Raw genomic sequence first — 17,813 nt, 5'->3', positions numbered from 1 at the left:
CCAACGGTTGGGGTGATAGCTTTATGGATTGTGGAGTCTGAATATCCATTCTTCTTACACAAAACACGTAGCAGGTTTTCTGGACCAATATCCATAAGAGGTTTTTTTTGGGTTAGATCGCGTAAATATATCTAAATGTGTCGTTAAAAAACTCGCCACCACCCGACACAGCCAACTAGTAAGGGTTTTCACGTAAACAGAACGTGGACAATTCGTTACTAGTACAGCACGCCGGTGTGTTGGAGAGCCAAGCTACAACATTTACAATATCAGTACGACGTTTCGCCAGTAATTACAACTAGCTTCATCAGGCGTAGATGTTCAAAGTTCAAAGTTAATTTATTAGATATAGCCTTGTGAGCCATTCGGCTCTTGAATCGGGTGCAACCGCAACAAAAAAAAACAAAAACATGAACAAGAAAACATCTTAAAGTGACTGTGCAAACAGAAAATCCAAGAAAAGACAGCAAAATATTGCAGAAAAAAATCACCGTACACCAACCCTGTGAAAATATCCCAGTGGGATGCAAGTCAAACAACAACAACAACCACAAGACAGATGTGGTGACCACACTTCTGTGCTCGTGGTGACCACACTTCTGTGCGTTGCTATTGCACGTTGCTGGAGTAGAAAGTATTTGTGGGTTGAAACTCCAACCTGCACCTATACCTAACATTTGGATCTGATGCCTCTTACTCTCACACCATGTCTGCACTGTTTTTCAATTCGCGTGTGTTTTTTTTACGAATAAATACCTCGTTTGTTACTGGTGCAATACCCCTTAAGGCCCTGTACTCGTGCTCTGCAATGTTTATGTTTTTGTCCCTAGTTTGGGTTAACTACCTCGCCTCGAATACAAAAGGTCGTGGGTTCGATCCTGACCCCGAAGCCTGTTGTATATTCGGCAATTGCATGTCTCTCTCTCCCCATGGTCGCGGGGATTTTTCTCTGGATCCTCCGGTTTTTCTCTCCACGTTTAAAGTCGGCATCACACGTTTGGAGTATTTGGGTGCTATAAATTTCCACGTGATGATGATGATAAGCCACTTCGTTGAACTATCATTAGTGGCCAGGTAGCTTCTGAAAAAGAGCAATACAGCTTCAGTGGGCCCTTAGCTTGCACAAATAAAAAAATAGTTTAGTTTAAAACCCCATAACTCCAAATGCACCGAACATATTAATGTCGTAATAACCGCAATGCACTGAACATTAAGAGTGACCTTGGTTCTTTCGGTTAAGTCACGTAGAATGGAAATAATAAAATAATAAACATAATAATGTATTATGTTTTATTTTTATTATTTTACTATTTCCATTCTACGTGATTTTATCGAAAGAACCAAGAAGATGAATCCCTGCAGTCACGAAAGCTTTAAATCGAAAATTAAGAGTGACGTCATTACACCAATTCACTGAACATTGAAAGTGACGTCATCACACCAGTTAAATGACGCAATCACCGATGTTACTCGATGTTTGGGAGGCCCGGCGACGTCATCGGTTGTAGCGCGCCGGTGACGTCATCCCGCGAGGTCGTGGGTAAAGGGGCAATCTTCCCGTGATATCGATTCGCGTAGCTTATTACATTCTCGTGTATCCGATTCCCAAGCGCAACGATACGCAAACGATGCAAAGTACGCACACGTTGCACGCTGGCGCTTTTTTCCCTTAAAGTAAACGCTGGAAATTAACGACTGCGCGACGGCAATTAGGTTTAAAAAGCGAACGAGGCACCAAACGAAAGTAATCGGAACCGTGTCTGCGAATCGAATCGATTATCAGCGAATCGCGACGAATCGAATCGCGCGCGTGCGGCACAGTTGGTGTTACAGTGAAAGCGATTCGCTGTGAACTTCGGGCCCGCAGCCTGTGCCGTTCGTTATTGTTCATTATCATTCGCAATTACTTAACAATTATCGATTATTACGACTCTCGCTGATCAACAAGGCCTGTTTGACGACGTTCGTTGCGTTGGTGGTTTATACACATTTAACGGGAGCAAATCTCGAGGAAGGTTCCAACACGCAGCCCGCTGCTGTGTCACTCGATATCACAACAATCAATAATTACTATATCGATTTAATTGCCCATAATTAGGCAATGGAGGGCGAGCCGAGGATGACCCCGCTGTACGACCAGGCGCTGCTGGGCGTGCTGCAGCACGAGGAGAACATCGAGGCGTTCCTGGACGTCATCTTCGGCTTTCTCTACCGCCGCACCGACTTCTATCGCCTCATGCTGACCCAGGGCGACCGCCTCGGATTCCCGCCCGGCGTGGCCGAACGCATCGCCCAGCGGGTCCTGGTCGCATCCTCCTCCTCCCTCCTCCTCCCTTCTCTCTTCCCTTCTCTCTCTTTCTCTCTCCGAGCTTTGTGAACGTACCATTGTCTTAGACGCTGTCGCCTCGACAGACCCTGGGGTTCACCTGAGGACGGACGGCTGCTTGCGTTGTGGCCGAAACGTCGTGAGAATTATTCCATTATGATTTATTTTTATTATTTTATTACTTCCCTTTCTACGTGACTTTACCGAAAGAACCAAGTAGACGTACCATTGTTGTATTGCATTGGGGGGCTGCTGCTCTGTTTGTGTTGTCTCCGTGTACAGTGCACTGCAGGTACTGGCCTATTTTGTGCTCGCTTGAGTCAAGTTCAAGTTCATTTGTTAGGTAAAGCCCTATGAGATCTCCTTTACCAGTGGTAAAGTACAGTAATAGGATAATTGGTTCTTTACCCTTCTATCTGGCAACAAAACTGACACCTTTTTGCAAGGAGTCATGTTTGCATAGACCGCAATACCTGCAGTCATAATACAAACAAAAGAACATAACTCTGATAATGTGTAGATGCTTGCCCCGAGCTCTCATACTCTGATGGTGCATTGTCCTTGAGTTGTGCGCCTTTTGGCGTCATCTGGTCCAACCCATATGAGACTAGGCTCGAAGGAAAGCTGTCTCGGGTGTGGACCAATCAACATCAAGGACAGTGCACATTATCAGAGTTATGTTCTTTTGTTTGTATTATGACTGCAGGTATTGCGGTCTATGCAAACATGACTCCTTGCAAAAAGGTGTCAGTTTTGTTGCCAGATAGAAGGGTAAAGAACCAATTATCATATTTTTACTGGCAAATGAGGTCCCCATAGTACAGTAATAGGGTTTTACCTTTTCAAATGGTACAAAAACTGACACCTTTATACGCCTTTTGGCGTCATCTGGTCCAACATCAATGGAGACCAGGCTCTAAGAAAAGTTGTCTCGGGTGTGGACTAATCAACTTCAAGGACAGTGTTTATTGTTGTTTGCATTTTGACTGCTTGTGTTGTGGTTATTGCAAATATGATCCCTTGTATAAAGGTGTCAGTTTTTGTACCAGTTTAAAGGGTAGAACCCTATTACTATAAGGTATAGCCATGTGAGCCATTCGGCTCTTGAATCGGGTGCAACCGCAACAAACAAAATATGACCAAGAAAACATCTTAAAGTGACTATGTGCAAACAGAAAATCCAAGAAAAGACAGCAAAATATTGCATAAAAAGCACCGTACACCAACACTGTGCAAACATGTCAGTGGGATAGTCAGGCGACTGATGTGAATTATAGATGCGTTGAGAGCCACTTGCATCGGGTACCGTGGCCTTGTATACAAGCCCGTACGCTTGCATCGACAGCCAGAGACTTGGACATTCTATAAACCTCATGCTCGCCCCATGGTGACCGCATGGGCTGACCCCATCCGGCATGGTCCAGCGTATCGTTTTTTCTTTTCCGTATGATTTTTCGGAGCCAAAAGTCCCACTGTTGTCTCATTTCACGTACATGTATGTACTTCTCGAGTCACATCCCCACTGTTGCATAGAAAACAAATTTTGCCAGTGCACTTTCTTCATAGCATGTGCTATGATGAAGGGGTATTATCCAAAACGTCACCTGTTACATTTAAAAAAATAATAATTAAGGCAGTATTATTGACAAATGTATTTAGTTACTTTGTATTTAGGTATCAGTTGACTTGCAGAGTGCATCTTAGTCTTAGACAATCGGTGCATTCAGGCCCATTCACATTCATTAGAGACACCTAGATGTGCATGGACATATTTACAGACCCATAAAACTAGATATAATTTAAAAGCGTTCATCAACGCACGTGATCTATAGACGTGCGTATACTTGGAAACACAGACTTGTAACTTAAGCTAAGCCTCGATTTAAAGCATTCGTGACTGCAGGGATTCATCTTGGTTCTTTCGGTAAAGTCACGTAGAAGGGAAATAATAAAATAATAAAATTAAAACATAAAATACAATTCTCACGACGTTTCAGCCACAACGCAAGTAGCCGTCCTCAGGTGAAGAACAGGTCTGTCGGAAAGACATTCTCATTCAGACGCTGTCTTTCCGACAGACCTGTTCTTCACCTGAGGATGGCTGCTTGTGTTGTGACCGAAACGTCGTGAGAATTGTATTTTATTATGTTTATTTTATTTTATTATTTCCCTTCTACATGACTTTACCGAAAGAACCAAGAAGACTAAGCCTTATGCTCGAAGCTTCCAGTTGCTGCCGCCTCTTTCCCTCCGGCTTCTGCGTCCCCTGAGCTTTACACAAGTCTCATTTTATTATCCATTATACGGATTTTGGGTTAGATCGCGTAAATATAAATGTGTCGCTAACTCATCTCCACCCGACACGGCCAATTATGATATTGCATGGGGTCTGCTGCTCGGTTGTGCTGTCTCCCGTGTACGTTACTGCCCTGGTATTTTATGTATGTTCCACTTGAGTCGCGGCCACTGATATCAGAGATCAATAGACTGCATACAGACCCATACACTTGCACGGACTTACATGGAGGCATTCCTCTAAGCCTCATGCTAACGCGGGGAGCTGCCAGAGGTACACACCTCGCTTGCTGTTCTCCTTCTGCATCTTCTTTTGAGCTTTGAAAAAGTTCCAATTGCATTGGTAGATTTTACTGAACATGCAAAGAAGGTGAACTGCAGTGTTGCCACGTTGAATCTTCTCCTAACTCATGCAGTGACGGATTAATTTTTTGAAGTGTGAGGTCTCGCCGTATGAAATGTACATCACGGGTGGCATGCGTCGCACACGCCGTGGGTTCGTTCTCAATCGTTCGTCTCCCACATTCATCAATCATGATCATAGGGTGGTGACGTGGCCGATCGGCAGTGCGTTGGCCACTTGTTTAAGAGGTTCACGGTTCACTTCCAGCCGTCGCCCTGATTAATACTGCGGGTGTAAACTATAATAATACGCACCAACTGCTTCACAGTGGACGTTAAAGGGCCCTTGACGTCATTTGCAAGCCTGCATCAATGGTCCACATTTTCCAAATACGAAAATTATGCGCAAATGTATCAATCGGGGATACATAGCAATCCGTTTCGTTTCTAGTCCTTCCCCACACCTCCGATTAACACGGTTGTTGATGCCATAGTAATTATAACAAATAAAATAAAGGTTGAAGAACTTAGCAATGGCTACACATTTTGAGATACAAATAATTAGGGGCAAAACTAAATTAGCCTACAATTAGTTTGTTTAACAAAAGGCAATAATTGTTGAAGGGATGTAAAAGGAAAATTCTAAAATATATACATCCAAGTCAGTTTTTGATTAATGGATTCATAATTGCATGTATAAATAATGACATGTAGCCTGCTATAGAGTTAAAAATTTTCATTTGTTTATAAACCATGGCAACCCATAGAGCTTCAGAGAACAAGCAAGGAAAATACAAAGTCAACGGGAGGAAAAAAGGGAAAATGTGGCAGGGAATAAAGTTAAGAACAAGATATAAAAGAACAACGAGTGAAAGACATCACAAACCCAGGGATTAACAACAATAATCACACTAGGGGAACAGACACCCATTGAGAAACAGCTTATTGATCTGACACATGGGCATCTATTAAGAATTTGTAACTAAAAGTACATAGAGGCATAGAAAGGTGTATGTAAGTGATAAAGGTACATACGGGTGTGAGAAAAAATGCAAACCAGAGATCTATTGACTCTTAAAATAGTTAATTGGCTTGAAGGACATTGATAGATTGGATGATAGAATGTCTGCAAAAAAAAGGAATATAGAGGATGACTACCACGGAGATGGGGCAATTATATTAGGTCAAGCACAGGAAGATAAAACAATGGGGTTGGCCACGACATGAGATGGCCTTCATCTAACAATTGACAGACACTTACTGTTGATAATGGTAACCAGGAACACTTTGTGTCATCCTTGAATTTAACAATTATCAATAAAAAATATAAAAAGTGTCATGGCAGCCTTTAAAATACCTGCCATCGCTCGACTTTCATGCCCGTGTTGTCCGTGTAACTTATGGCAATAGTACATTTGGTCACGCTTTGAAATTGGTTCCAGCATTGGACAATAATTGCTAGCTGCACATTTTGTCACCACCACCCACAGCCCTCTATTTCTGTCCTTATAACAATGCCAGCTGTGAGATCCATCACCCATCAAAACACATGCCCGTAACATTCGATGTTCTCGCGTCCAGTGGTGAGCAATTGCTCTCCAGGTCTCTATATAACAACTGTCAGAAATGCTATGTCTCTGGAGAAACTGCTTTGGCAAAAGTCAATCTCTTTCCTTGTTATGTCAACAACCAATTAAAGTCACCTTTTAAAGTAACTTTCAGCAGCAGCCATAGATATGCACATGTTATAACTGCCAGCAGTCTCCAATGTTATCCATTCAAAAACAACTCCAACCCTTCATGTCATCTTGCCTAACTGCTATGGACATCACTGTTTCTAATATAATAAGCACCAGTAAACTTCCATGTCCTTCAATACTGCCACTATCAACATCCCTACATATGTAACTACATGAACAGTCTCCCATGTTGTACCATCAATTGTATCAATTAGCACAACTCTCTAATTTCCTCACATGTAACAGCATGCAAGAAGCTTCCTGCATGCCATCCGTTAACAGCACCAACATACACAATGTCTCACATTGCAACAACTGCCGTACCAACACAATTCCATGGCTCCATTTAGCTGTCTCGCAAGTCTTTGTGTCTCTAGATATAACATCTCGCATCATCCATCCAATATACCCATTGAAACAAATGCCAGTAATCCATCCAACAGGGTTCATCGTCAAAATGATAACATTCATACAACTTGTCAGTAATTGTAGATTGAAACACCTTTTTTTTTTACTAATTTTCAGTCACATTTAATATATACTAGCGGGAAGTACCCGGCGCTGCCCGGGTTAAAAAAATATTTCAAACCTACTCTAAAACATCTAACAGCAGTGCATACTGACTGTGGTGGTACCTGCTATGATTACAGCAGTGCATACCGACTGTGGTGGTACCTGCTATAACTACAGTAGTACATGCTGACTCTATAGCAGTATTGATCGATTCTATAGCACAAAGTACTCACATGACAGTGGCGTGGTGAGGCCTAGTCCCGTGCAGAGCCTCCGGCCTCGCTTAGATTGTCCAGCCGGCCGAGGTGGCACCTTGGCAGGCTGGGGCTGGGCTGCTACCCCTGACCCCCTCCCCCAGCCACGATCTCCCCGGCCACTCTGCAGTAATATCTACAGCCTCTAGTGGTAGCATCTAGCGACTGTATAGTAGTAATAACTGCACGCATCGGGGTGGGAGGGACATCACACAGTGAAGAATTAGCGTCGGTGTTTAGTGTATTTTTAATACATTTTTAACGCGAAAGAAAATGTCCCCCTCACTCCCAACGAAAGCGTGCGACTTGACATGGGCCGTCCCCCCCACCAAAGGCACGTGAGTTGGTATGGTCATGCATGCGTCATAAAATAATAAAAGTAAAGCGCACACTAATCGCACTAAATTGCTAATTAAACTAATTTTAAAGTTGACGGATGTGACAAAGGAATAGCGCTCGCTCACCGCGGGGCTTACGGCGTGGAGAGGCAAATCGTTCGCAAGCGCGCGAACACACACAAAGCCATAAACAAACCCACAAACAGACAATTTTTTTCTTTTTATATATATATTCAACACAACAGATACAAGAAAGTACAGAACCAGGGTACACCGTGTCCAAACATTTTCCATAACCATGTAACAGTATAGGTGCCCTTCATTGTGATCTGGAAAACAAAAGGGGAACAAGAGGAAGGAAAGAGAAAGGGAAAAATAGGAAAAGATAGAGAAGAGAATAATGATGGGCAGTAAAGCATATAATGGGGTGAGTGGGTCAAGCTGGAAATTATTCAATAAAAGGAGACAATCCTCCTGTACATCATGAGTGGTTACCCTTTTTTTATTTCGATGCAGAGGCCACTGCTTTTGTCTCGTGTAAGAGCAGCGTATGTGAATTCACAGGCGTTCTTCAAGTTCCAGCGGTTGGCTGACAAGGACCACAAGCGGCGGTTGCAGAGTCTGCAGGAGAAGCTGGACCACAAGCTGGAGGTGGAGGCCGTGCATGAGGTCGAGGTGTCGGGCGACCTGTCGGACATGGTCGCACATGTGGAGGAGGTGGAGATCGTATCGGAGGAACCTGGCTCCCAGGTGCGATGCACTCATCTTAAGAGCATAGCTGAAGAATGTGTTGGGTTTTCTTTTTGCAGGTACACGTGTTCGTCAATTTCCACAACTGGCTTAGAGCTGCCAATAGAGATACAATACAAAAAATATATATCCATTATTCAAAGCATACCTTGTATTTTTTCACGGTTGTCCTGTATAGTGCTACGATGGATTTTTGGCTTGTATTGTGTTGGGTACGATGTCTGATCGTTGTTAATACAACCTTGTACAAACAAGTTCGGGGGTGTGCAGCAAGGAAAATGTTTTTTTCAGAGGGGAGGAGAGTAGAGGTGTGAAGGATACAGGCCTGAGAGGAAAAGAAGGCCTTTCATGAGCACGTAAACCATCGCAGGCAAAGTATAAGAGATGTACACTGCCCCATCCTTATTTCTAAGCAAGGAGGCACTTTAGCCCTAAGTTTAAATTTTACAGGTACAAATTACTGTATTATAAAAACAAACTAACTTTTAATATTCTGAGTAGTAGCATTTCTAGATATTTGAGGTTGTGTTTTCCTAAACACCTCTTTGGTAGTTTATTAGATTACATTCGTTGTATGTTTGGTAAATATTGACAATTACAGGCATAAAAGGTGTGTTTGTGAATGTTGTGTTCAGAATGTTATATCGTTGTTTATACAAATGTCATGCTAACAAATGCACAGTGTAAGTCTAGCATTACATCATGATAATTGGAATGGGTCAATTCGAGAAGTGGCATGTGGATGAGCTTGAGGACATTTTGTAAGTTGAGATTCAGATACTGACACCATGCTGAAAAAAGATATTAGTATACTTGATGAAGGCCTGCAATCCAGCTTTGTGGAGAAGAGGTTTGGCGTTTCACACATGTTGTGAAACTCCCTTCCCATGGGTGTCCTTGTGCTATAGCCTGGGTTGCCAGGAAAAGGCGGTGTAACAAACAACTGTATCTGTATGGGTTAGCGTAGCTCCCTCGCACAAAAGGGTTTTCTCCGGGTGCTCCGGTTTCCCCCAACATATAAATACTCATTAATTGGCTGAAAACATCTTAATACAGGATTGCAGAGCTTGGACAATTACCGGCTTACCACCTGGCTGCCTTCCCGTTTGTCTGTGGTTCCTCGCGCCTCTAAGTTGTCTCTCTCTTTCAGAGTGAACGAATATTGTGTGGCGCATTACAAGTTGAAATTATTATTAATTAGATTACATGCTTATTAAATTATTATTATTCCTGTCATGGATCGTAGCATTCCCAGGAAGCAGATGGCGATCAAGCATTAGATGTCGGAGCAGAGCTGCCAGAAGCTGCCATGCACTCGGAGGCTGGAAATCCTCCGTGCCATCCAGTGAGTGCCGCGCTGACACCTGTGGAGGCTGAGAAGACGGAAAAGGCTGAGAAGACGGATAAGGCACTGGAAAAGAAAGCTCAGCTCTCCTTCCAAGACAGCCCCGACAGCTACAATGGAGCTGTACGGGAAAATTACGTCTGGTCGCAGGACTTCACCGACCTGGAGATAAAGGTGTTTGTGCCGAAAACTGTTGTCAGGGGCAAACAGGTGAGAATGCGGGGTAAGAATTTTTTTTACAAAGATTTATGTTCATGGCCAAGCTAAGTGAATTCTGGCTATTCAACATTAACCTAAAATAAAGAATTTTCTCTAAACTGGTTACCCAGCCAGTTCATCAATGTAATTGTCCAAATAGGTGTAATTAACCCTGTATTTTTGATATTTGTTTACCCCTTTCTCCAAATGTAAATGCGAATCATTGTATTGCATTGCTCCTTTACAGTGAAATTATTTTCGAAAAGGGGAACATTTTGTACAGTAATATCTTTGTCCTTTAGGTTTCGATTGACATTCAAAAGAACTCGCTGCGTGTGGCCATCCGGGAACAAGCAGAAGAGGTGGTGCTGATGGAGGGGAAATTAACACACAACATCAATATAGAAAGCTCCATGTGGAGTCTGGAGCCGGGAAAATGCATACAGGTATCTTGCACGCACACAACAATGGCAATCAGCAAGGCATTGTTGCAAGTTTACTGAACAACCATAGTCTGAACTAGGTGATATCGGGTATGTGGAAACTGTGATGTGTTCGATCTGTATTCATCAATATAAGTATTTATTTGCATAAAATTCTTCCCATTTAAATTTTCTGTCGCAAATTGCCAATCGTCCACCTTTTTCCTTCGTGTAGAAGTGGATAGAGCATGGCTGATGATGATGAATTATGAATCATGCATAATCTTTTAACTCTGAACCTGCCTCGAGGCTTATAATAGTCCACTGTGGTAAAGTTAATGCTTATTAGTTGACGGAGCCTTTGACAAAATGTCCCGGAATGCGCTCTTAGAAGTGAAGCAGAGTTGAGTGGATCGTGTTTGGATGGGTGATCACCATGCACTAACAAGTTGCCATTGGGCTCGTGGTGACATGGTTGTCAGCAGGGTACAGCAAAAAAATGTTTTATTGCCTTGGCTCTTATGCTGCCACATCTGTATGTACGTTGAACATCTTTCGTACCGATTATAGCCAACTGTGCTAATCAGAGCTGCGGGGGAAGCCAACCGTGGTAATCGGAAGTGTGGGGGACTTTATGCTCCCCATCTTCACTAACTCACATCGACTAGCGTGGTGAAGTGTGGTTAAATAGCCCCAACTATCTGTACAACAGTGGGGAGGCCATCATCCATCAGTGGATTGACAAGGGGACTGTACATATTCACTGCATTTTTACATTGGGAATGCGACACTGCTGGCCTTTCCTATGTGTACGATGCCACGAAGTCTGGCGATGTGTCCTCCAGAGCAGCCAAAGGATTGTTTTGAGCGGTCGGTGTCCACGCTCATGTGCAGGTGAACCTGAGCAAAGTGGGTGAGTATTGGTGGAACGCAGTGCTGGAGGGTGAGGAGCCAATAGACATCGACCGCATTAACAAGGAGCGCTCCATGGCAACGGTGGACGAGGAGGAGCACGCCGTGCTGGACCGCCTCACCTTCGACTACCATCAGAAAATGCACGGGAGGCCACAGAGCCATGAGATGGTACGACCTCGGCTTTCCTTCTTGAACATTGTTCACCTGGTGGAGTGAAATCCTGTGCTTATCAGCTGCACCTGCTCGCGTATTTTGGTTTTGTTTAAAATAAATTGGACGAAGCAAGGAAGAAATATCTCGCATAGCCATTGAGTTTGTAACGCTTCCCAGCATGCGTTTATGTCGGCAGTATTAGTGACGATGTCATTATGTTCCGAACTGCATGTGGAGATGTCGTTTTATCCATATTGACGTCTTTGAACAGTGCGGCGCTTGCGACGTAGAAATATAACATCGCACGCAATGACATAATCATTTTAGATTTGAAGTTGTCGTGACTGCAAGGATCCATACTCTTTGGTTCTTTTGGTAAAGTCACGTAGGTAAAAAAATTAAATTAAATCAGGACGTTTTGGATGCAACACAAGCATCTGTCACCAGGTGGGACAACCACCAGATGTTACATTTATGTGACGTTTTAGGATCTGGTTCTAGAAATCCTTTGACTGCCCTTTGAATATAGTTTTGTTTATATAATGGAAAAAAATTGCTAAAAATTGGGCTGGTTTAAATATGAATAATATTAATAACACAAACTCCATCTGGTAGTGTATTCCATGTTGGCAAAGACACCTTTTAGACGACAGCATCACCATTCTAGAAATATTCTGTGAACTTGTTACCACCATCTGCTGTACCTAATTAATGCATTCTCTCTATCTCTCTCTCCCTCCCAGAAAGTGCATGAGATGCTGAAAAAGGGCTGGGATGCAGAAGGCTCTCCCTTCAAAGGCCAAAAGTTCGAGCCAGGAATGTTCAATGTCCCCCCCGATGCCGTGCAGTTCTGAACATGGGCAAGCACAAGACCCGTGCCACAGCGGCGGATATGGCGGCACTTCATGCCCATTGAAGCCAGCATAGACACTTGGACCTGAGGGTGGACACACGGGAGCCTAAGGTGGACAGATGGAGCCAAGGGTGGACTTGGTTGCCTATTTGATATTTTAGGTGGCGTGGGCTAGCAAAAACTCAATGAAACGACCCTTCTTCAAGAGATGTTGGCTGCCATTTGGATGTATGGCGTACGTTACAAAATAGGAATATAGTTAATTAAATGCCGCTGATGTTTAGCTCAATTTCCTGTGAATATGAAATATGCTGCAGATCGTTTCTTTATCTTGATGTTCGTGTAAAAAACAACGTTTTAAATCGATGTATATGGGAGAATAGATTTGTGGTAACAAAAAATGTAGAGGGACATGATGGGGGTGATTAACGATACTGTGGTTAGTGCACTGCATTATCAATCCGGCAACTTGAGTCAATTTACTGGGCACAGCTAACATCGGTGCTGAGTGATATCTGAACAGGTCATGGGCCCCTGCTCAACAACCAGCACTGACCAATATAGTGAAGTTTGTTTGGTCTAACATCTCCCATGATTGACATGGCATGGGAGTCCTTGATCCATCAGTGAATTGATGAAGTGCTTGGTGTTATAGAGTATTTTTTTAAACCAATAGGAATTATCATCCTGTGTAACGTAACCAGATTGACATTGGCAGTTTATTCGTTTGTCTTTCGATTCCAGTGCAAATCCTACCATTTTTGCATCTTCAACTGAAACGCAGAATGTTCTCTGACAGAGTTTGTCCCACATTTCACATTCATGTTGTGTTGGGGAGACCAGGCACGTCCCTCCCAAATGCTTCTCTGCAACATTGTACGTGACACAACTTGAAACGTACAGCTTAACATCCCTTCCTCCACTTTTGTGGCGCTTCATTGTCTGAGGCTCTCCTGGGAGAGATGTGTGGGAGAGGCAGCATATTAGCTGCCTTATTTCGTAGCTTGAGTGAGGAAAATGCTTTGGATTTCAGTCACCGGTAAGGTTGTACTGCATGCAATGGAAGGAAACTGGAAAAAAAACTACTAATTTTGAGTGTGGCCCTAGGTTTATGGTTTTATTCATCAGCTATATGAGTGAGTGGGCTTTGGTTGTGTTGTATCTGTGAGCCGAAGTTACTCATAAATGTTTTTTCGTGCATGTGGGTAAGTACCTGCATTAAAAAAAGTTGTATGTTTTTTATTAAACATGCTCATCAGAATATGGGGTTAGGTTTTAATAGTAAAATTAAATTGGTGATAGAATACATAATTGTCAATGTTTTATAGGGAAAAAGCTGATGCTTGCACCGAAAATAATATATTTGATAAACAAAAACAATTGCGAAAAAACGGTTTCAAAAGGATCACCATGGCCAGCATAAACCAGTGGATAAATAGGAAAACTTGATTTGTAACCTCCAGGGAAGAGAAGCAGAGGAAAGGGAAGGAAGAGAGTGGTTGTAGGCAACCATGCTGGAGAACAGAAAATGATTATTTCTCCTGTGTCAGGTAATTTTACACCGTTTAAATTTTTTATAAGCCATTTTCCACCAGACCTAAATGCTAATGTAGCGATGAAACAGCTCTATATAAACGGAATGGCGCTGTTATAAATTCTAATTGGCCAAAGGTTTTCACTCATGGCATAATTCATGATTTTAGTTTTCGAAAAAGGTGAGGTATCTTAGATTATTGTAACATCCTTACAAAGAGAAATACACAGATTATGTGGGGTTTCTGTTTGCTCCACTCATCTTTATTTTCCCGGAAACAACTGAAATAAAAATGTGTTGCGTCTAAACCCACCAGATCTTACGATGCTTTCCAAAAGCATGGGAAGAAGGTGGCGGGTGGGTGAATGAAGTTTAAGTTTCAAGTTTATTTTGTTCAAGTAGGTAAAAACTCAAGAAACCAGGTTAGTCTCATTTGCAAGCGTCACCTGGGTCACCAAAACGACAAAAGCTAAATAATCTCATTAAGAATAAAAAATATTGCAGACGTATAGCAATGATAAATCAAAGCTAAATATGAAATAAACCGCAGCTCAAATCGACTCGGATTATCTCAAGGATTGGAGGGGGGTGGGGGTCAAGGCAAGTAACCATGGGAGAGAGTCGAGATGTCAACGCCACGACATAGCCCGGGGTCGAGCAAACGCAGCAACCACATGGGCAGCCAGGGCAGCTTCAGAAAATGCGGAGACCCATGATCATTGAGTCTGCATGGACCGCGTGTACCATGAACAATGGGTAATGGGGGCGGTCTGCCTAGAATCGATAGCCCTTGAGCATTAGCCCAAGAATAACAACTTTACCACCCACGGTGGCAAATGATTTTATTGAAGCATATCTCTAGATCACAAATACATGGCAAGGTCGCCGTGGTAGCAGTTTATGAGAACAATTTCGTTGAAGTGAATCCCATTATATTTCACTACCAATTTGGGAATACAGTCATGTAATACAACACTTCTACGGAATATGGAAATAAATTGGAAGTTTGCGTTTATAAAACCGATGGGACACGCCAAGGGTTCTGCTCGTGTTGAATAACGTCACGGGAAGACATCTCGCAGCACTAAAATAGGAAATAATTACACGTAAATGCATTTAATTGAGTCGTGTATTTTTAAGCAGCTCACTCAAAACCGAGACTTAATGTCCCTGGAAAATGCACGATTCCCAGAACAGCTACCTCGTGAAGAGGAAGATCCGGGACAGGTTGGGAGGCCTCGTTGAGGAGCGACCACACGCCGTATGGACCTGGACACTCAATCTCCCTGTACAAGAATACGGCTAAACCGTTTGAGTTGACAGGTTTGTAATGTTCTTGGTTCTTTCGGTAAAGTCACGTAGAATGGAAATAGTAAAAATTAAACGTAATAAAATTACTTTATTATTACATAATAAAATAATAAAAATAAAGCATAATAAAATAATTTTATGTAATAATAAAATAAATTGATTATGTTATAATAAAATAATTTTATTATGTTTTTTTTTATTACTTTGTTATTTCCATTCTACGTGACTTTACCGAAAGAACCAAGAAGATGAATCCCTGCAGTCACGAAAGCTTTAAATCGAAAGGTATGTAATAGTGATTAGTGCCCTCGTGAATTGTGACCGTCCTTGCCTCCCTCCAAATATCCCTTTTATGCAATCGGTGCTTTAGCACCTCACATCTTATTTTCATAATCAATACAGTTCAGTTTCGGTACAAGTGTTCCAGTTGTGTGGATTAGTCTTATGCAAAAGATTGTAGAAGAAAAACCTTCACAGTTTCACTGCTTTTTAGTGTCTTGTGTGAATGACCCCTTTTGCGGAGTTTGAATACAATTATTATTTTGCATTCGTGAGATGTTTTTTTTCTAAATTCCATGAATAACTTTAGTGGAATCCTCTAAAGTGTTTGACTGCAATACATGGTAAAAGGTTGAACAAGAGAAAGTGAATCTAATAGTTATTGAAATTGCGTAAGATTCACTTTCTAGTGGCTATAACAAATACTTAGCATAAATAGGCTGATTGCTATCGAGGCTACTTTATCAAGTTCGCATCTCGGATATCCACTAGAGATTTGCAAAACTGCAACCGTCAAAGGCTGTGGGTTGGACAGGATTAGAGTCGGAGGGTGCCGACATTTCACATTAGAAGACGCCCACGAGGGAGGTGCAAAACAAGCCGTTTTGGGTAATGTGCTTCATCAGGGAAGCCATTTCACCGTCACTACGATACCATATTAATCGCAATTACATCTAGTTATTCCTGTGGGGGTAATGGTTAGTACACGGCGCTTGAATTTAGAGGTTGCTGGCTTCATCTCTCAGCGTGACAGCTGAAACAATGAAGCAGGTTTTTACCCCCCCCCCCCTACACCTCTGTTCACTCAGTATAAATGTGTGGTAGGACAAAGTGTGGATACTCCCAAACTCATGGCCATCATGGAAGAGTAGGCCAACATACCCCCTATAGGGCTTGTCGTGGAGGGAGGCTTTTCTGTCGGTGATGTGGGCAAGAATTGCAGGGCAGCTCCTTTACCATATTATTGTGAATCTGTAAATGAAGGACAAACATGGTTGTTTTTTTAATGCAATTCTCGTTGCCGTCTTCATCTTTTGTTTTGCTTCTCTGGTATATTTACTCTCGCTGTCTGCTATTCGTGTGCTCTCTCTACGAGTACTCTTTCTGTTCACTGCCCTGTGTTCTATTTTCACTGCTCTCTCCTCTCACAGTGGTCTAACACTGCTACTTTTCTGCTGGATAGCTAGTTACGGCTTACTATTTTAGCTTAAAATTACACCTGAACACCGTGGTCTGTCAGCCAGCTTATGGCTTTTCATGATTTAAATTGCAGCTTGACTTGATGCTTTGAAACATTATTTTAAGATTTGCAAGCCATAAATGAAGATTTGAATTTGGATTAGGGGGGCATGCCCTTTGCGGTAGCAACACAGTTGGCGGATCACAAACTTCCTTTCGCTTCCACTGACAGAACTGTGAAACACATTGAGTTTGCGTTCACCTCATGGATATCAGGGCAATTAAAATGTTTTAACCAGTATTTGGTGTCGCACAAACCCAAATAACATCAGACATGAGAGTTGCACCCATTGTCGATATTTCATCTGATACATATGCAAGAGTAGGGGCGTTTGTTTTTGTGTGTGCATGTAATAAAACCAATAAAACATGTCAACATAAAGAGATACATTGCGTTTCAACTGATGTTTCTGTGTTCCGTTTTTTATTTGGTGTAAACTATGCTAACAATAAACAGAGATTCATTTTGGCATGTAATTATTGCTACCAGTGGTTACCAGATACCTACAATGTTTAATGCAGCAATCCTCCGTTATTCTTATTGACCTACATTTTAGCTTCGTCTCAAAAAATATATTTTCTGGAAAAAAACTTTTTTCCCGTCATACGTAATCCTGCCACTTACTCTTAATCATTCATATAAAAGTGCATCTTCATTATGAAATAATACGCTGCCAAGCTTAGCAGTGTTCATTGGAGTGCTGTCTTTCCGACAGCTCTGTTTCTTCACCTGAGGACGGCTGCTTGTGTTGTGGCCGAAACGTCGTGAGAAATTTTATTATGTTGTATTTTTATTATTTTATTATTTCCGTTCTACGTAACTTTACCGAAAGAACCAAGAAAATTAATCCCTGCAGTCACGAAAGCTTTAAATATAAACTTAGGCAGGTATTTATTACAATTTTTCTCGCTGGAATATAGGAAACAAATTAATAGTTTCGTGATGTCTTTATTGCAGCTTCACAGCCTTTGTGAAAATTATATACGTCACATTCATCTGCCGTCTT

At 42.2% G+C, this 17,813-nt stretch overlaps 1 protein-coding gene across 1 annotated transcript; it reads left to right on the top strand.

Moving 5' to 3' along the window:
* The first annotated feature begins 1,809 nt into the window (after positions 1-1,809).
* On the top strand, positions 1,810-17,196 carry NUDCD3 (NudC domain containing 3). Its single transcript, XM_061565371.1, has 6 exons — positions 1,810-2,299; positions 8,372-8,557; positions 9,804-10,112; positions 10,403-10,546; positions 11,417-11,605; positions 12,334-17,196. The coding sequence occupies exons 1-6, from the start codon at positions 2,102-2,104 to the stop codon at positions 12,442-12,444; spliced, it is 1,137 nt and encodes a 378-aa protein (XP_061421355.1). The 5' UTR covers positions 1,810-2,101; the 3' UTR covers positions 12,445-17,196.
* The last annotated feature ends 617 nt before the right edge of the window (positions 17,197-17,813 follow it).

This window comes from Lethenteron reissneri, chromosome 34, assembly GCF_015708825.2.
Source record: "Lethenteron reissneri isolate LAM-NWPU_2019-01 chromosome 34, ASM1570882v1, whole genome shotgun sequence".
NCBI classification, from domain to species: Eukaryota; Metazoa; Chordata; class Hyperoartia; order Petromyzontiformes; family Petromyzontidae; genus Lethenteron; species Lethenteron reissneri.
The sequence above is the reverse complement of the archived record's forward strand: the minus strand, read 5'-3'. Positions and strand labels throughout refer to the sequence as shown.